Source organism: Sycon ciliatum, chromosome 9 (genome assembly GCF_964019385.1).
Source record: "Sycon ciliatum chromosome 9, ocSycCili1.1, whole genome shotgun sequence".
Classification (NCBI taxonomy): Eukaryota; Metazoa; Porifera; class Calcarea; order Leucosolenida; family Sycettidae; genus Sycon; species Sycon ciliatum.
In genome coordinates this window covers 18,564,448-18,584,098 of record NC_088651.1, presented here as the reverse complement: position 1 = coordinate 18,584,098, position 19,651 = coordinate 18,564,448, and the positions used below count along the sequence as shown (strand labels likewise).

Sequence of the window (19,651 nt, the reverse complement as noted above, 5' to 3'; positions counted from 1 at the left end):
ATAATAAGTGGTCCATATAAGCGGTCAATATATGCTGATATTTGACCGCTTTATATAATAGAGATCACAAGTTTCTGTGGGGGTCAATAATAAGAGAGTGATAAAATACATTATCGCCTTCTTAGTATTTGACCCCACTAATTTCCCTGATACCTAAGCGGTCAAATATATCGCGTATTTGACTGCTTACAGTCTGTTTCAAAAAGATTAGCAATCAAGTTTGGGTCTTAAAAAGTATGAAGATAAGGGAAATCTGGACAACAAAGTACATAAAACGGCTTGTTAGGGCACGGCAAATTGTTCTGTGAAGGTTTCGGAACAATTGGACCAACCGTTAAGGAGTTAGTATTTCGGCCAGGTTTCTGGCCTTTTCCCATGGTTTATAATTTGCCCTGGAAGCCAGTATCGATTTGTTATCAAAACCCACGATTTATCCCTTCCTTTTTGGCCTAGTGGTTATGAATGCTGTCTGCTGACCATGAAGTTGTGAGTTCAAATCCCAACAAATCTTCAAGTCAAACATTTTTTCTTCATTTTTTCATTGTTTTGGTACAAGACAAAGAAGGTGGCTGCGCCAAGCGACTTGTTGTTGGAGCTCGCGTTTCCTGCCGAACTGACTGACACTTGACTGGCTGACGCCATGTGAAGTTGGAACACACACAACACTGAAACCGTGTGAGTGAACACGGAAGTCATTGCGCTGTAGCTACGTGTTGTTGAATAAACCGGCACATCGCGATCGATCGACTCTTTCTGTTCAGAATTATTTTAGTATTTGAAGATCGCCAATTTATTTGAATTTAGGAGTCAACGCCGTCTTCTATCAGCTTTCACAGGCGTCTGCTTTCTCAAAATGTCGTTGAAGTCACACGGATAACTTTGCCACTTCAAGGCCTTGGGAATGAGTCTGTGTCGATGCCGTTTTCGTCACATCGTGAGAGTAAATTGCATCCGCGGCAGCTCAAAGAATCTATTTGGTCACAAAATGGATGCATCCCGCTCGTCAAAATTATTTACCACACTTTCGACATGTCCTCTCTGATCCACATCGATGCGAGGAAGAACTCGTTTGTTGTAAACCAGACGAACATGTACGAGTACCGACGTCAGTGAGTTGTCATTTTTCATGCTTTCGCGCGGAATATTTCTTCGAGTTCACAGTGAGTTTTTCCAGGCAGCGCTCGAGCGCTCATACGGTAAGACGGCAAACTCCCCGGGCGATCACCAGGATTGCTAATCTTTTTGAAACTGACTATAGTCAAATACGCGATATATTGGACTACTTATATTTGACTCCTTAGAACTTCTTGGACTTAGAAATTTTCTCTCCAACTTAGAAAAAGAAATTTTTGAAGAAAGCAGAAATACACAAGATGGGATTAGAACCAACAACCTTGTGAATCTCAGTCACTCTTCCTTACCACCCAGCCACTGTGCTACCGATACTGAACCTAGTTTAAACAATGATCTTGACTTTCAATGCAGTACAATGCGGTATAGGCTATAGTATAATACTATAATTACAAGGATATGTCATGTATGAAGAGAAACTATTGCGTGGAGAACACGATAAATAGATTATAGACCTCATAGTTGGTCTATACAGGATATATAGACCTCGTAAAAGACCTCGGGGGACCTCGGTCTTTTACTCGGTCTATATATCCTGTATAGACCTCCTAACCGGTCTATAATCTATACATATTACCGGTATGCTTTTCGTAACCATGCGCAAACGAGTGAAAGTGGCTGACATCGCATCCATGTTTTCAGAAAAAGGGCAAAGGTTGCTGATATCGCAACTAAAAATGAGCCCGTTCTTGTGAATACAATGATGCAAATAACAGGCAAGAAAACAGTGGAAGTACAATGTAAACAACACAGTCAGTGTACTGTGGCTCAGCACAGCTACCTGAGTAAAGTCATGAGTGCGTTGAAGCACACATGAATGCATAATGTTTACAGAGTAAACATGTTAGCAATGGAATGCATAATGGCATAGTATGCAGCCACCGTTTTCTTTACTCTATTTTATGCATTTATGGTTTTCTTCATTTAGCTCTATTTCACCCACTTACCTAGTGTACCATCTAAAAAGACCCACCGTCTGTGGGGTTTGACCTAGTAAAGTAGTAAATACTACTTCGAAGTACGGATACTCCTTATACGTGTGTTTTAACCTCTTTTTGGCCAAAGTTGGCTTTCCAAAGCGAGTGGGACTACTTCCAATAAATGAACTGTAGAAATGCTATGCTTGCACATTTTGTATTCTCCAACTGCTCACTTGATCTTCAATGTTCCCATAGGAGTGTGTTGATCTATTCAGGCTTGTCAACAAATCACATTGATACAGTGTGAATTGATCATACTTGTAAAATATATTCAATATATAATCCTCTGAAATCTGTTCTCAAATAGTTATACTCTTTGACAATTTATCGTCGTAACTGAAGGTTTTCGCAAGCTGTTGCGACCATCCAGACGTTTGGAGGCGGCAGCGGTCGGATTTTCCTGTCCAATTTGCGTTGCACTGGATCGGAAAGCAACCTTTTCGAATGCCCTAACATTCACAGTGCGGCAGGATACGGTGGCTGTAGCCACTATGAAGATGCTGGCGTTGAATGTGGTAAGACTGTGGGAGGCTATTGGTCACTAGGCTCTTACTGCACTCTATCAGTCTTCATCAAAAAGAGGCATACTTATCTTTCAATTAAAGGTACTTCAAAAGAAGTATGCGCATCATGTCTGACTGCAAGTGCAAAATATTTCGTTTTGGTATCCCTAAGGCAGCAAAATACCGCTGCGAAGCAGTTCTGGCAGCTTTCTTTACTCAACCATGGTCGGAAAACTAATAATTTCCGTTGGCTTAGTCTCCCTTTTCAATGAATCACTCAGCATTCTTTGAAAATAGTGCTATATGAAGCGTTTGAGAGATAGAGCTAGTATAGCGTAGTCATAGCAACAGCAAGAAGTAGCAGCAGAATGTATTAAATGTCTGCAATAAAACTTAATTTCCTCTCTCTGATCAGACGAATGGCAGTGCACAAGTGGCGGGGAATTGTATTGTCTGCATTTTGACATACAGATCATATAATGGGATCCATAATATATGGTCGCGCGGTGCAAACCTCTAACTAAATACCGCTTTGTCTGGCACCAAGGGTTGACCAGTAGTTACAAGTGTTGCTGTGGAGTACAACTGATGCAGACATGGGCCATGTCTACATCAATTGCACTCTTCATTGTTATTATGACATACGTTATACATCCATGACTTTACTGCCTACTCCTCCTCTTTGTCATTCTTTCCTTATCTTTACCTGACGGCAAATGTTTGTTTTGATGTGCCCTCTGGTGTGTGTGCATTAAGTGAAATTATCCACTTGCGGAGCGCCTCCCAGTTCTTCCCTTGGGAGCACAAACTTCACAACTTCTACTCCCGGATCGATAGCTCTGATCACATGCAATGGCGGGTACACATATCGTGGAAAGCAACCTTATCGCCTCTGCTCGTCCTATGGAATGTGGAGTGATCCCGTGGGAGATTGCGAACGTAAATATTATCTAAAAGTCATTGAGAGAGTGAGTGAGATAGGGAGAAATAGGGAGAGAAGACTGGATTTGGGGCAAGCGTGAAAGTTTGGGTTTCAGCTAACCCTCTCTGAACTATTTGCAGTGAAGTTCGCATCTGGAGCAGCCACTAACTGAATGTGTTTTGGAATGAAAGTGTGAGGAGTATTTCAACATTTTTGGCCTCTTTATATACTTCTAATACCTTATAACTTGCGATTGTTTTACCACTGTCCGAATTGTACAAATCTATTTTGATCCTGCTCCCAAGCAGTCTTTTTCCACAGAACAATTCGCTGTACCAAATGTTCAGAACTGGTCCATCATGATGCTGAAGCTTTGATTCGGGATATGGAGGGCTATAGATGGGTTCGGACTTTACTGCCTTTTAGACAAAGAATCATGTATTAGGGCATGTTCGATTGGTAAGGATCGGGATCGGGATCCAGATCTCAGATCCCTCGGATCCTTCAGATTCAACTGAACACTTTACTTTGGACCTTGACTGTTGCCATGTTGAAAATGGCGTTCACAAGGCACCCAAAAGGGTGAACGTTGTACTCATCGCGTAGAGGTCTACGTCGTACGAAAGGCAACACGCTCTAGCTCTATCTCCATCCTTGTGTGCGTACCAAAATGTGTACAAAAATGATTTTTACCCGCCATATACGCACAAAGGTTACATTTTGGATCCGTTGGATCCAGTCAACCCTGCTCCCCGAGGTGGGTTGACCGGATCCGGATTCGACCAATCGAAAGGGTGCGAATCCAGTGGATCCAGTGGATCGGGATCCCGATCCTACCAATCGAACATGCCATGGATCGGGATCGGGATCCAGATCTCAGATCCGTCGGATCCTTCAGAGTCAACTGGACACTTTTTTGGGTCTTGTCATGTTGCCATGTTGACGAAGTAATAAAAAGTCGTACTCGCCGTGCAAGTTGTACAAAAATTCGACAAGCTGTATCGCGATCCACGTGTGCGTACCACAATGTGTACAAAAGCGATTTTCACCCGCCATATACGCATAAAAGGTCACATTTGGATCCGTTGGATCCGGTCAACCCAGCTCTCCGAGATGGGTTGACTTGATCCAAATCCGAAGGATCCGGATCCGGATTCGACCAATCGAAAGGGTGCGAATCCAGTGGATCCGGTAGATCGTGATCCCGATCCTACCAATCGAACATGCCCTAAGACTTTCAGAGGTCGACTTAATTAGTAGTACGATGTTAAGTAGTGGCGTATGGTACCTTCATTTTGGCTTCTGTTCAAACCCCGTAAAACGTGTCGTCTGGTCGACCTCTTGCACAGCAGAAGTGCGATCCCAAAAACTGTTGTAATGTTTCCTTGTAGCTATTTCGATCATAAGCACCTCATCAACAGAGATCGTTAAAGAACGGAATGGCAAGAGTATGTGAAAATATATTAAATTATTAAGAGAATAGCTGCGATAATTAATCATCTTGCAAACGCTTGATGTTGTGAATTGAGTTGACAGTAGTACTAACACACGGACAATGTGTGCAAGATTCCACTGACGCGCATATAATTATACTGCATACATAGACACTTTTGATAATATTGTATGTGCACCACCTTGGAGTCGTCTGGTTGGTTTGAATGAGATCCACCAGAAAGCCCAAATGATGGATTTTGAACTAAGAAAAATGTTGGCTTGATGTCTTATTCGAACTCTCTGTGTGTCATGACACTAATGCAGACCGTTGCGGCCCGCGACATGCTGGGGTAAATGCGAACGTCGCATACTCAACATCGGTTTATACCAGGTATGTGTGCTGGAATAATGCAACATACGTCACTGGCAGTCGCATATCGAGATGTAATTCCTCAACAGGACAATGGTCGGGCGCACCCTACGTATGCCAAGGTGAGCCAAAGTCATACGCATCGGCCTCACTTCGGGAGAGTGGTACACGGGCTTTCAAACTGTACATGTTAACCCGGACCTTATCTCTTCCATGCGCACAGGTTGAACCATAACAAGCCAACCCCGTCCTTCTAACATACACAGTCCACAGTATTACACTCTATTGTTTGGTTGTATGATAGGCTTCTTGAATCCAATCGTCTTCAATCCAAACACGCAATCATGTTGTCTCCGCTGCAGATGTAACTTCGGTTTGGTAAAATCGTCAGGCGTGATTCATCCGAAAATGTCTTGAATATGAAGTTGCATTTGCTGCAAAGAAACCAGGCCTGCGCTTTTGGATTGAAGAATAAAAAAGTAAACAAATCAAGTTTCGCATTGGACGAGGCCGAGTGTTTCTCGCATCCGTATGGACGCCACCACCCTCCGTTGATCAAGGCGCAGATGCAGCTCCTAAAGCGGAGGGAGGTGAGTAGATCAGACCCACCACAAAGCGGTCAAAGACCGAAAATTCGCTGCATCCATGCTTCCCTCGTGCCAGGCCACGGATTCCCAATTAACTGTGAGTCGCAGCACGGCTGGAAAAAATTGTTCCACTTCCAAGCAGGACTTGAACCTGGTACCCTCTGTTTCTCAATCATGGTCTTCGACCACCCCACTATGCCTGCTGCAAATTTTTTCAATAAGTAGATAATATTTAGAACAGTTGCCATCCATATTCTGGGGATGTTTCTTGCACGAGCCCTAATGGCATATATTTTGCGTTTCTAATGTGAACTCGGTTGGCATTCCTAGCATCTTCCTTTACCTGATACATTCCTATAATAAAATTGTTTTCCATTATTTTTGCTGTGTTATAGTCCTTCCTAATGGCACATTGAATGCCAATTAGTTTGCTCATAAAAGAGATCTTTTTTCCTCACAGACTAAGGAGCACTGAGTCAAAATTCATTATTAAAATTTCTTATTATTATACGCTTGTCTGCGTTGACATCACCAAGCAAGCTTGGCTAGTCTTCGCATAAGTCAAATGAACAAAAGAAATGAGGAACGAGCGGGGCAAAAGAGGTGAACACACGCGTGCAACTGCAGAATAGGCAAAAGGAATATACATGTAATAAGACAGGCCTAGAAACACACGACATGTCAACTATTTACTTCAACAAATAAAACTGGAAACGGATGAACACAGGAATCATGGCAGCTGACGGTACATAGTGACAAAGCGACATAACACGAGCATGCTGTACACGATAGCACAATTCTACTTATAAACTACAGCCGAGAACCGCGTAGTCGAAAACTGAACAACATGGGTAAACCATTTGCACATGCACAAACAGTTTGAAAAAAGGTTCGAATGTTCAGGAAAATGACATTACTTGCATGACACATTGGCAGGACGAACAAGGCAAACTTCAAAATTCTGCAGCCGTTGCGTTGCTGGTGTTGGGGTTTCTTGAATTATTTGCTTTTTGTTTCCCTTCCGTCACATATTCTCTATGTTTGTGCTCAGACAAGGACTGCGGGACACCTCCAGCAGGTGTGAAGGCTACTGTGGAATACACGACGACACGCGTAAATGCAACAGCGTCGTTCAAGTGTCATCCTCATACTCGGCGCTCATGGGGTGACACTCAGCTAGTTTGCACTGAACGAAGCTACTGGCGGGGAACCACCCTGAGATGCGAAGGTACATGTTCTATGACACCGTCTATAATCATGTTGTATTTTCCAGGCTTTCTCTCATCTCATGGTTGATAAATATGGTGGTAAAGACACACCTGGCAATATGGCGGTAAACACACGCCTGCCCACACACGCTCTCTAGGCTGCAAAGTTCTGGCACAGAGCTCTCCTTCTCACCACCACCACCATCAGTTCGCGCCTGGCGCCTGGTCGATGCATGGCTGGCGGTATCCGGCATCGTAGGCTGGTACATTAAGTAGTGCATGGCACATAGATGATGACACAGCAACAACATAGCTCGATTGCGACGTACGTTTCGTCCCCGCTGGACTCATCAGGCCATCTTCTTCTTGGATGTCTTCATAGGGAGCTTGACTCGAGCGAATGAAGTTGAAGACACCACTGCAGTTGTACTTATGCTGCAGTGGTGTCTTCAACTTCATTCGCCTTTCTCTCATCTCAACTAGGAATTCAACACGGGTATGCACAGCATAAAGAAGTACCAGACGACAATCAAGTGGAAGGAGTACATTGTTTGCTTTCTCACCGGAGTATGCATTGTGCTGACAGTTGTCAATAACGCGGAATAGCGTTGCCCTTTGTTGTCCTGCGCAGCTCCCATCATCAAAAAATGAGAGTCCTCCGTCCCGGCAGAATGCTCAATAATCATTCGAATAGAGCTATTGTACACACGACACAGAGCACCACGCCTCAATTCGTTGTAACGAATAGCTTCATGCCCATAGGAAATTATCAGACAACTAATACTGGATTAGAAAAATCCTTCTCAGACCGAGAGAACAGGGTAGATCATGCAGATATCACTCCTCTCGTCTTCAGTACCTCCGGCATGTGTTGCAAAAAATAAAATAAACAAATTCACAGACTCGGCTGGAAGCCGGGTTTTCTGCATCAGCAGGAACGCCACCACCCTTCAAGGATCAAGGCGCAGATGCAGCTCCTAAACCGATGGGAGGTGAGTAAATTTAGCTGACCACCAAATGAAGTGCATGGATGCAGTGAATGGGTGCTGCAAAGTGACCATATATTTTCTTGAATGCACTGGCATCCCAACTAGTGGACACACATAGCGAGCTGTGTTACTCAGCAGTAATGGGCGAGCTCCGAGCCTTAGGCCGCGGTCACACCGAAACAAGCCACTTTGGGCATGCTATCTCTGGCGCTCAGCTGGCTCGAGGGGTCACACCAGACATCGAGTACAAAGCTTGATCAATTGAATGGTTTGGTTTTCCTCCGCCAAATTTTGAATAGTTATCTCGAAACACACCAACGTTCGCAAGAAATCGGAAAGCAGAACAGCGGTGATCTACAACTTGTGTTCAGTTTTGATGAAGAAGAAAAAAACTAAAAACAAGCAAAGGAAGCCCGGATCCTGAATTTCGATTTTGAGCTCTTTTTATTTGTAGTGTGAACATGGTCGGGGATGATTCGGGTGGAGGTGTTTCCTGATGTTGATCATTCTGCTTCCTCAAACCCCTTTGTGGAGCTTGATATTGAAACCAACCGCTTGCTGATGCCCACTGGTACATATTTGAGGACCTGTGACGCGTGATTAGATTGAGTGCACATACAGGGGGAGGGGGTGGGGCATTGTGTTTCCTGTATGGCTTGAATGTTGTTACGGAATCTCAGCCATTCCGTTCCCCGGGACGCAGGACACAAAGGACAAGACTAGTTTAGTTTACATAATTATTATTGACATTACGGAAATGGAGACAACACTCAAAGGGACGAACAAGGAGACTGACAAAAGGACTCTCGACTACAACATCGCGCATGCTCATATCACACATGCACGCGACTAGACGAGACAGTTTGGGGAATGCCATCACACGGGAAAACAACACATCATTTCACAACACCTGCCCCCTTGATGACATTCCACAAAATAATAAACCGACACCACGTTCCACATGCACAACAGCAAAAGGAACCACAGCAGAACAGAAAAACGAAAACCAACCATCAACCTAGCTAGAGCCGACGCTCTAATATCCGGGCCACGAAACAGGGCCAAACAAAAACCTAGAGCCGACGCTCTACGACCAGGCCACGCCACACAAGGCCAACCGAAACACGGGGGCCCGAAGCTCCAACAAAATAATAACATGCGCACAGCCGCACCAAATAAATCTACAACAAAAACAATGGAGAACAACAGAACGAATAGAAGAGCAACAGACCGACAACAACCAAACTGAAACAACACAGCAACAAGCAACGAACTGAACAGAGAGAGAACAACACAGCGAGCAAGACAACAAGACGAACAACAAGGACGACACACAGTCGGTGACGCCAGACTCGTCCACTGTCCTCTGGCGAGCCACGGCCACACGCTCCGTCGCGGTTCCTGCCGTCTCAGGCTCCAGTCCACAGTGACTGTTCTAGTCATCACCTTCTCTGCCTCCTCTCCGCGTCGTCTTCCGCTCCCACCAGCTCTTCACCTCCTCCGCTCCCACGCTCTGCTTACTTCAAAGTAACAGTTACTTCGTTGTAGACGACGATGAACAGACTCATGACAAACTTACTCATCCTCTGCGTCCCGGGTTTCGGCACCACGTTGTTACGGAATCTCAGCCATTCCGTTCCCCAGGACGCAGGACACAAAGGACAAGACTAGTTTGGTTTACATAATTATTATTGACATTACGGAAATGGAGACAACACTCAAAGGGACGAACAAGGAGACTGACAAAAGGACTCTCGACTAAAACATCGCGCATGCTCATATCACACATGCACGCGACTAGACGAGACAGTTTGGGGAATGCCATCACACGGGAAAACAACACATCATTTCACAACAATGTTCCCGATCGTAAGCACATGTTGATATCCAGATGATTAACAGTGGTTATATTGGACCCAATCCCATCATCTATGAAATCAAGTTGGGAGAGGTACAATCGCTGACGCTAAAAATGGCAAGACAATGGCAGGAAGAGAATAAAGACAGCACAGGAACGCGACAATCCCTTTCGCGACTAGGCATGTGTGATGACGACAATAGGAATGGGCACCTATGCACACCGCAGCGGAGCTCATTAGCAAAAAAAGAGTGTATCTACGCAACAACCTCTTCCTTTGCAAAACAGTGGCATGATATACAACTATCCGTGTTTGCTTTGAATCTCAGATATTCTTTGCAGCCGAAGTCCTACCATTCCCCAAGGAACAGCCTCGATAGGAGGTCGCACTATCGGTTCCGTTGCGGCTATTCGCTGTGATGAAGGATACACTCTAAACGTAACCGATCCAACACTGAGGTGTGAGAATACATCATCGGTCTCGGCTTCATGGACTGGACCTGATGCCCGCTGCCTTCGTAAGTATTATATAATTATGCACAAAGCACTATTGAATTATGGACGGTCGAGGTTTCAAAATATTTGGCCTGAGCCGTAGTGTATCGGTTTTGCTCCTACGCCAGTCAGGCAGCGGTAAATCGTTAAACGTGAGTTACAATGAGTTACTTGAAAAACCCTACATACACCATCCTAAGCATTCGCTGCAAAATACATTCGCTAGCGATTTTCGTTAATTTTCCTTAGGTCTGGTTTTAATACGTACCGAAGTTTCGAAAATTGTTCGTTTCGCCCTCGGCATGTCCACATTTCGTTGCGTTGTTGTCGTAGCAACATATTTCTCACCGGCGGGAGATTGAAAAACAATTGTACGGCGTACCTTTTTTGTGTTTTCTTCTTGTTTAAATTTCAAATTTCACCTAGAGAACTCAATCATCAAAAATTCGAAATGCTTTTAACTCTGTTCCTTCTCGAGGTACATAATAATATGATCCCCTTGGTCGTACGCGCTGCTCCGCTTGGGTTTCTGGGGCCGGTCTTCCGCTGAAGATTTCTCCCAAAGGGTCCTACAAGCATCGCCTCGCATCTGCTCGGCCACAGCCTTTTCCGCATGCTTGGCTCTCACCACTACCACTGCGGCTTGCTCCTTCTCGGCCTTCAGCTCCTGTAACTCGGTTAGAGGCAGGTCTGCGTCGGAGAAGTCCTCTACAATACCAAAGGCCGATGTGCTTTTGCTATCTTTGGATTTCTACTTCGACATCAGCAGGTGCAGCCTATCTGAAGCGCCTTTTTTTAAATTTGCCGAACCGCCGGTCTTGTGAGGATAGTTCATCAACTACATCATTCATTACGGACGAACCACGGACAAAAGGATTTCCTGATCCGCGAATCTGTCTGAGCAGGACCAAGTCAATGCCTGAGTCCCAGACTATCCGTTGCCTATCCGGAGTAATAACTGACGAAGGAACAGTCAGGTGCAGGCAAATTTGAAGCCATAGTACATAACTGACACGTTTACGGTCAGGGCTAAAAGAAAGAGTAGAGGGAAAAGTCTGAAAATTTTTAAACAAATCCCGCCAAACAAGAACGAAAACAATATTCGTTGAAAGTGGCTTTTCCGTCCAGATCAGACGAACTTCCGTAAGATCTTCGTAACCTCGTTCCCGAACTACGATTAGGGTGTACGAAAATTGTTAGCAACAGGTCTCTAATATCTCAATCAAATTTCCTGCCAGGAGCCATCATCGTTTAACGTGCATTATAATGAGTTTCATAAAAAAACATTTACCCACGCCATCCTCAATTCACAGGCTGATGGCTCCTGGCCAAATATTTGATTGAGGTATTGTAAATTTCAGCGACGAGACTACTTGAATTGAGGATGGCGTGTGTAGGGTTTTCATGTAATGAAGTGGCTGCAGTGGAGCTTGCACACATTAAGAAATTATAATGTGTGTGATAGTCTCTCAAGGATAAAAGTCATCGTTTTCCCGTGATTGAGGCCGAAATGTGTCCGTTCATCCACTTTGTGACGGAAAATCAAATTTTGACGATGAACTATATGTACACCACGATTTTTCCGTAGAACAACAGTAATCCAGCACGCTTTAGAGTTTTCAAAAATCTGCAATCTTGCTGTTCCAAAAAATCATAGTTCTTGTGAGACTCGGTTGGAGGCCGAGTTTTCAACATCCACAGAAACGCCACCACCCTCTAGGATCAAGGCGCAGATGCAGCTCGTAAGAGGTGGGAGGCGAGTAGATCAGATCCACAACAAAATGGTTAAAGTCCGAGAATCCCATTCACTGCATCCATGTTTCCTCGTGCCAGGCGACGAGTTTCCAATCAACTGCGGGTCGCATCACAGCTGGAAAAAAATCCTTCCGCTTTCAAACAGACCTTGAACCTGGTAGAGTGCACTCTGTTTTTCAATCATGGTCTTAGACCATCCCTCTACGTCTGCCTGCCAAATAGAATTCATTTCTTGATAAAGTTGTTTTAGTTCCTTTACGTTTCTCGGTCCAAGCAATCCCTTCATGGTCTGTCAGCAACAAACTTAACCACAGGTTTACAACTGTTTCTGGCATACGGGTAGGCTATCGTCAAGTTTTAATGATTAAACTAAGTTTTAAAAACGCTTTGTAGCTGTTTTTAGATGATCGTAAGTAACTCGCTGTGCTGCTGCAACCCATGTCATCTAATCTAATCTAATTTCGGTGAAGAGCAAAGACATCTTAGTTGTGAATATGAGCAGCTAACCTGTGTGGCATTATTACAAATCATATCCGCAATTCATTTCGCCAGGAACTTTAAAAATTCATGCATCTTGGGCACCCTGTAAGAAGACCTTAGGGTATGTTGGGAATACCCAAGTAAAATAATAAACAAAAATACGATATTCATGTAGGGTCTTGTAAATTAGTTGGTGTCTCTTGTCAGTGACAGAACTCTGACTTTGATCTTGGTCTAGCAATTCCTTTCTCCCTAGACGTTCACAGCATTTGGGTCAGCAAATCATACCTCAGCCTTGTTGGCGTGAGCTAAGAAGGTCGAAACAGCTTGCTGTCAGAGGATTGAAAAGATAAATCTGTGGTTATGCTTTTCGTTCTAATGTTTCAATATTTAGCGGAGCCACCAGGCATGATCATCAATGCTACAGGCGCTGACATTACTGTCACTGTTCAACACGCGCTGAGAAGGCCCAACATCTTGCAGTACTGTATTGTGATGACACCACTGACTCCATTAGCCGAACACTCCAACGAAACATGCCAGGAGGAGCCAAGCGTTGTTGTGCGGCGATTAGACACGAATGACGTCATGCAGTTGAGAGCATACGTCACCACCGATGACAACGAGACGAGCGAAGAGTCACGCGGGGTTTTCGTCTATCCAGAAATATCAGGTAGGCCCTGACGCTTTGTAGACGAAAGCACGGCTTAAGGTAATCTGCTGGGTTACTATGGACACCCTGGTTTTCGATTAGAGATAGCCGGATTGGCGAGAGACAAGTACAAATAATAATAATAATAAAACAGATCGCGTAATGAAGCAGCATTACGATAGATGTGCAAAGTCATGATGCCAGGTCTGCTTCTGTCCTGGGTTCACTACCCCGTGCGTTGCAGCCGCGAGCAAAATCAGCTCAGGATGGAAGTTCCCTTCGTGATCGCTTGTCCAAAGCGCGCATTCGGAGCCCACTCAAATTATTTTGATGTCTACAATAACATCAAATGAACGTCAAATTGGACACGGGTTAGGCATTCACGAAACTTGTTGTAATTACGACTTCCGACCTCTTTTCTGTTAATTACCAGTATTTAAGTGGAAATCTGCATAATACTTCGAAGTGAACAACCTTTGATTGGAGAATTAAGCACCAAACACATATTGCGTCATGATGAGTGTGAATTCGGTTGAAAGGTTCATGAGGTTTTTTGCAAAGGTGGCCAATACTTCAAAGAAGTATTATATTTGCATTTATGGATTCTCCAGACTACAGCAGATTTAATCTTTACTGCACCTGGACGTAGTTTGACTCATGTTACGCTGTCTCTTGTTTCTTATCTCTGCAACTATTTGTCAGAGCCAAGCCCCGATACTTCCCCACATACATCCAAGTCGTCATCGTCAGCTGAAGCAGGAGCGACAACAACGACACTGAACAAACAGAATATTCCATCTGCTATCCTGGTTGCTATAGTTCTACTAGTAGTTTTAGTCGTGCTGTTTGCTGTGACAACAGTCGTGTTTTGGCGAAGGTTTCGAACTGAAAGGGAACGAGCTTCCAGCAAGGCGTCTGGTTGGGTGGACAGCAATCCGCTGCAGCCAATCGTTGACTCGCAACCTGAAGGCGACACAAGGCTATTCGTTGACGCGAATACCGGCACCAGCGGTCAAAGGCAGAGGCAGGAGGGAGACACGAATGTATACACCAACGGTGCAAGCGACGGCAACGTTGGCCGTGGCCAGGAGTACGAAGATTGCGAGCCCGTCCAGATCGGAGGCGACCCGCGCTGGTCATTTGCTGATCCATGCCTCACATTGAATGGTGACATGAACGCTTGCAGTGGTCTGAAGGCTCCGCGACGACAGTCAGCTTCACCTGAGAGGTATACTCGCGGACAAGGAGCATCAGTCTTCACCCAGCGGTCTAAAGAGACTTCCAAGGATGAGACCATCGCCAACGAACCATACTACCAGTCACCACGACCTGCAGAAGAGTACGTCCAACATGAACCGGAGATGAGGCAGTGCCTGCCTCAGGGGGAATTCAGCGTTCTCCCTGATAGGCAACTTGATGAAGACGAACCCATGTATGTGAATCGCCCCCTTTGATGCGGAGGGTGTGATTTACTGATCCAGCCCATCAATCCGCCAGTTTATTGACCCGGTATAGTTCTTGCAGTAACCCAGTCGCTCGACCGGCTGCATAACCCATCAGCTTTTGTTTCTCTGGTGTACGTTTTAGACGACACTTGCGCTTGTCTTCCGTTGCTTTGCACTTCGCGCAATCGCATATCCCAGCATAGCAAACTAGCCGCCACCATAAACTGTACGGTAAACACTAAACAGGCACATGGTTTCCATGGAAATAACACACAGGATTGCTTCACACTAAAATTAGTAACTGGCGGCACGTCTGGTTTTGACCGACGTCAAAAGTCCCCTCACGCTCATTCATAACCGCCCACCATTATGTAACCTCGAATTTTAAACGTTGTTGTGCCATCCGAATAGGTCACAGGTCAATCAATAGTTCTGTCTAACTTTACAAGTTTTTCATGCATGTTCTTTATCAGCATCCAAGTCCTGGCACAAACAACCAAGAGCACAATCAAAAGAGACCCGGAATTTCTGATGGTCGCTGATAATTGTAAAAATAGAAGAAAAACACATGGGAACGAGTTATGAATTCGCTTTTCTTCTATTTTACATTAATTTTATCACTGGGTCAGTATCCGAGTCATTGATATTCTTCATTTTTCCTGATTTTTGTCCCCACTTTTCGTTAATATTGGCCAGTCATTTGGCATTGCTTTGCCACTGTCATGCTGATGATAAATTTCGAATCCCCAGCCAAGATTATTCAAGATCATGAGAATGGACGCCCACAGAATGTGTAAGATGTGAAAACTGTCGAGTCTCTAGGAGATTGAACAAGGGTTGCATTGTCTCCATTCACCTACCTTAGGACTTGATTGAAGAAACATCTGAATAACCACCACACCCTTGCATAGACTTAGCACAATGATGGTGTAGATCTCGCAGCAGATCTGCATGACAGTGACCTGGATACCCTTGCTCCAACGCTGGGTGCTACGATATACTGTATTCGGGTACAGATCTTGAGATGCGGATTGTAGCGCGTGTTGTAGCCGCAGTTAAATGACACTACCGATTGCAGTGTTCAGCGTGCAACGCGTACGAACCAGTCATGACCAACCTACATGTAGACGGCGTCTAGGGTTTCGTACGAAATGGGCTCTCTGCAAAATGAAGTATCACTGAAGAATAGGCCTCATGTCGGCGGAGATGCTCCAGCTTCATCACCACAGCTTCGACTGCAGCCACCTCTATCATGCAATATTCTGTTTTCGAGGTTTGTGGTTTATTGTGAAAAAGGGAAAACAGAACATACAGACATACAGAGGAGAGCAATGATGGCCTTTCAGTACATAACAATCAGCTAAGAACTCCACGCGGGATGGTAAAGGGCATGGGACAAACCAAGTTCCGCCGAGATAAATTATTAGGAAAACTGGGCATGGCCTTTCTCTAATAACCCTCCGAAATCCCGGTTAGGTTTCAAATGGGGTTTAGAACCACCAATAAGAATGATTCGTCACCCCGGAATTTCCGGACCCATTTGAACTGGATTATACCATAAACTGGCCTCTAACCACGAGACTTCTGATCCAAAATGGCTCAGTCACTGACGCTGTATGCACATCAACACGACACGTCAGGACAGCGGCATGCGCGTATGGTTGGTTCCCTTACATAGTGCTGCAGCCGGTTTGCCCGAGTTGATGTACAAACCAGATCTGAATCAAGACGTAGATAAGATCAACATAGCTCTGTGCTGTTACCGCGTACTGGCTTCATCAGTACCGTTCACCACTGCAACCCAGCCTTTGGATGGCTGCGTATCATTTATTTTAACTTTTTTATTATACAGAAGTGTTTTTGCATAATTATGGTGGCAGACACGCACCTGGCAACATGGCGGTAAATACACGCCGGACAGTAGTTATACAACAGGAAGAAAGGAAATAAATCGCTGAAAATACAGTCTCATGCGTACCATTCAAGCTTTCACAGGTACTGCGGAAGTCAGTACTGATTCACTACGACTGAACTCTGGCTAGCAGCGTCTAGGACAGGATGTATCGGCTGACAACAGATGTGCAACGCACTTACATGGTCTGGAGTCAGTAGGGCAACTGTTACTCACAGCTGCAGTATTAGGGGTTCAAGTAAAAGTAGATTCCTGCACGAGTAAGTGGCTCTAAGCAGCGAGTGACTCAACCTATGAAACATTGGAACGGTGATGACATAACAGTACTGCCCTTAACAAGCAAAGAGCAACTATTAGCCCTTTGTGAGTCCGCTGAAAGTAAGACAATTTACTCACCTTCAAATAACATGAACTTTTGCTTGTATCTCTGCCAGACATTCACCGATGTTTACAAAGTTGACACCGCTGGAAAGGTACAGTCGACCTACCCTTATAACGATAACCCCTATAACGATATTACCTTTATAACGATATTACCTTTATAACGATATTACCTTTATAACGATATTTTTCTGTCAAACCAAATCACTCCATTGACTTTTGTTTACAATGCCTTACCTCTATAACAATATTGCTATAACGATATTACCCCTATAACAATATAAATTGGGCTGACCAATCGACATTTTCCATTTTATAACAATATCCAGCAGGGAGTATGTAGAGTCCACTGTCAAGGTAGGGCACGCTTCACTTGATAAGTCGCTGTGACATGACGAAATGCAATTGGGGCACCAGTGGGCACCTTGCCATGTACATATTGTGCATGTACATAAGTTTTTGACTGTATGAAGAGTGTAAAAAAGAACGAAATTCATGCATTACGACGTATGTGTATGAATGAACCAGTTACCCTTATAACAATATTACCCTTATAACAATATTTCTTGGTCGGACGCAAATATCGTTATAAGGGTGGTCGACTGTATTTCCAAGACGAAGCGACTAATACCACACTCAAGCCAGCTACCTGCACGGCCTCTGCTCTGCGTGGCCTAGAATGCCGCTCAAAACTGCAGCCGTGCGCGAACAGCTCCCGCTAAGTTCAAACAGAATCTGAATTTGAGCGGCTTGGGAGGTAAGGGGTTATAACCGAAGATAAGTTTAGAAGCCGCCATTCCCTGCTGAAGACACAATGTTCCGGGGAATTCCCCACTGATCATTTGAGCTTGAGTAGATTTAGGAAATTTCTGCAGCGCCAGCACTGCATTATGTAGTGCTCTCCGAGCCCAAACATTAATATTCCAACCTACAGTGACACTCTGTATCCACGTGACAAACACATTATGAGCACCAGACAGCAGCGTGAGCCAGTGTCGCACATGGAAATGTGAGAACAGACGCTGAGGGCCGTTTTTGGCATTCGCAAAATCTTAGTTCGTACTGTTATCCCTGGCGCTGGAATGCGACTAGATGGTCCGAGTGTGACAGCGCTGCTACTGGAAAGTGTCCCTCAGCGTCTGTTCTCACATTTCCATGTGCGACACTGGATCAAGCTGTTGCCTGTTGTTGTTTGGCTTTATTTAGAGTGGAGTTCCAAAACAGGCCTAAACCTAATGACAATGGTCCCACTTGCCTCGTGCATACTAAGTGTTAATTGCGCTGGATACGGGGAGTCACTGTAACTTCTTTTCCCTAGTGTTTTTGTTTTGGCTCGGAGATCACTACAGTTGTAATGCAGTGCTTTCGGAGCAGAATATTCCTCATCCTACTCAAGCTCAACTGATGAACGTGAAATCCCTGAAACACTGTGTGTTGAGCAGAGAGAGGCGCATTGTTGCAGGTTTACCGGGTGGATGGCTCGACGGGCTTCTCGTGTACTCCATACGCAGTCCTGAGTCAGTCAAGTGTCGAGACAGTCGGCAGGAAGCGCGAGCTCTGACGTACGGATCACACACCTTCTTAAATCTGTGCTCGGCAAACGCTAATCCCAATCAAGACTGCTTTCATCATGAATCACACAGTCAGCCCGCCACTGGCAGCCATCGTCAAGGGACGAAAAATGTAGTTTTCATAGCTACGCATAAGCAAGCAAAAACCCTAGGACATACTAGCCGTATTAAATTGAATTAGCCTGTACAAGCTGACAAGAGAAGTGCGTTGAAAGCTCAGCAGATTTAGCGCGGGGACAGTAAATACTTGAGCCGAAATAGAAATAACATCCTGATGGTTCTGTGCTGCCGGTGCTCACCTACGACGTGTTTACTCCACTAGATACACTGGTCAGAAGGCGCGCTCACTTTATTTTTGACAAATCTCCACCAGTCAGTTTAACTAAACTGATGAAATTTGGTACATGCCGGTTTGCATGCAGTACATAAATATTTCTCTTCTTCTTACTTCAAGTATTTTCCTGGGTTTGGAGCAATGGTTTAAACGAGAAAGGTCTGAAGGAAAAGTGACTGACACCACGAGGACTTGAAACAGGGACCTTGACTTAAGGCTATATCGATGCTCCACCACTAAGTAATGTTGTAGTCGTCATCAAAACAGCGACCATCAGCAATTTCTTCAAACGTTCAAACTCGTACTTCACGTGAATCCACGCAGGCTGGTAGGACGCAGCCCCCACTGTATCCCGCACGCTTCATGTGAAAACTAGCAGTCGTGGAGTCCGAAGTATTTATCTTTTCATAATGAACAAGGTTTTCGGAGACAGCAACTTAAATATGGCAAACAAGAGCACTGACGTCTTCCTTTTACATGTACATATCACATTCACATTTCTCTTGTAAGTTTGTTACTATGTACCGCGCTTTGCTTGCTTGCCTCCTTCTTTTATGCCGCTGTTCTTTCCATGTCCACTTCATTCCTGATGATGGTCATAAAGACCTAAACGTTGTAACGATACCTCTAAAGGATTTGTGTGA

At 44.7% G+C, this 19,651-nt stretch overlaps 1 protein-coding gene across 1 annotated transcript in view; it reads left to right on the top strand.

Moving 5' to 3' along the window:
* LOC135824322 (deleted in malignant brain tumors 1 protein-like) overlaps window positions 1–15,644 on the top strand; it is a 29,396-nt gene extending 13,752 nt beyond the window's left edge. Inside the window, exons 5-11 of the mRNA XM_065337055.1 lie at window positions 2,454–2,626; window positions 3,371–3,553; window positions 5,295–5,462; window positions 6,979–7,155; window positions 10,312–10,500; window positions 13,107–13,385; window positions 14,067–15,644. Of these exons, the coding sequence (XP_065193127.1) occupies window positions 2,454–2,626; window positions 3,371–3,553; window positions 5,295–5,462; window positions 6,979–7,155; window positions 10,312–10,500; window positions 13,107–13,385; window positions 14,067–14,818 (1,921 nt within the window). The 3' untranslated portion in view covers window positions 14,819–15,644. The remainder of the gene's footprint in view (window positions 1–2,453; window positions 2,627–3,370; window positions 3,554–5,294; window positions 5,463–6,978; window positions 7,156–10,311; window positions 10,501–13,106; window positions 13,386–14,066) is intronic.
* Window positions 15,645–19,651: the final 4,007 nt, after the last annotated feature.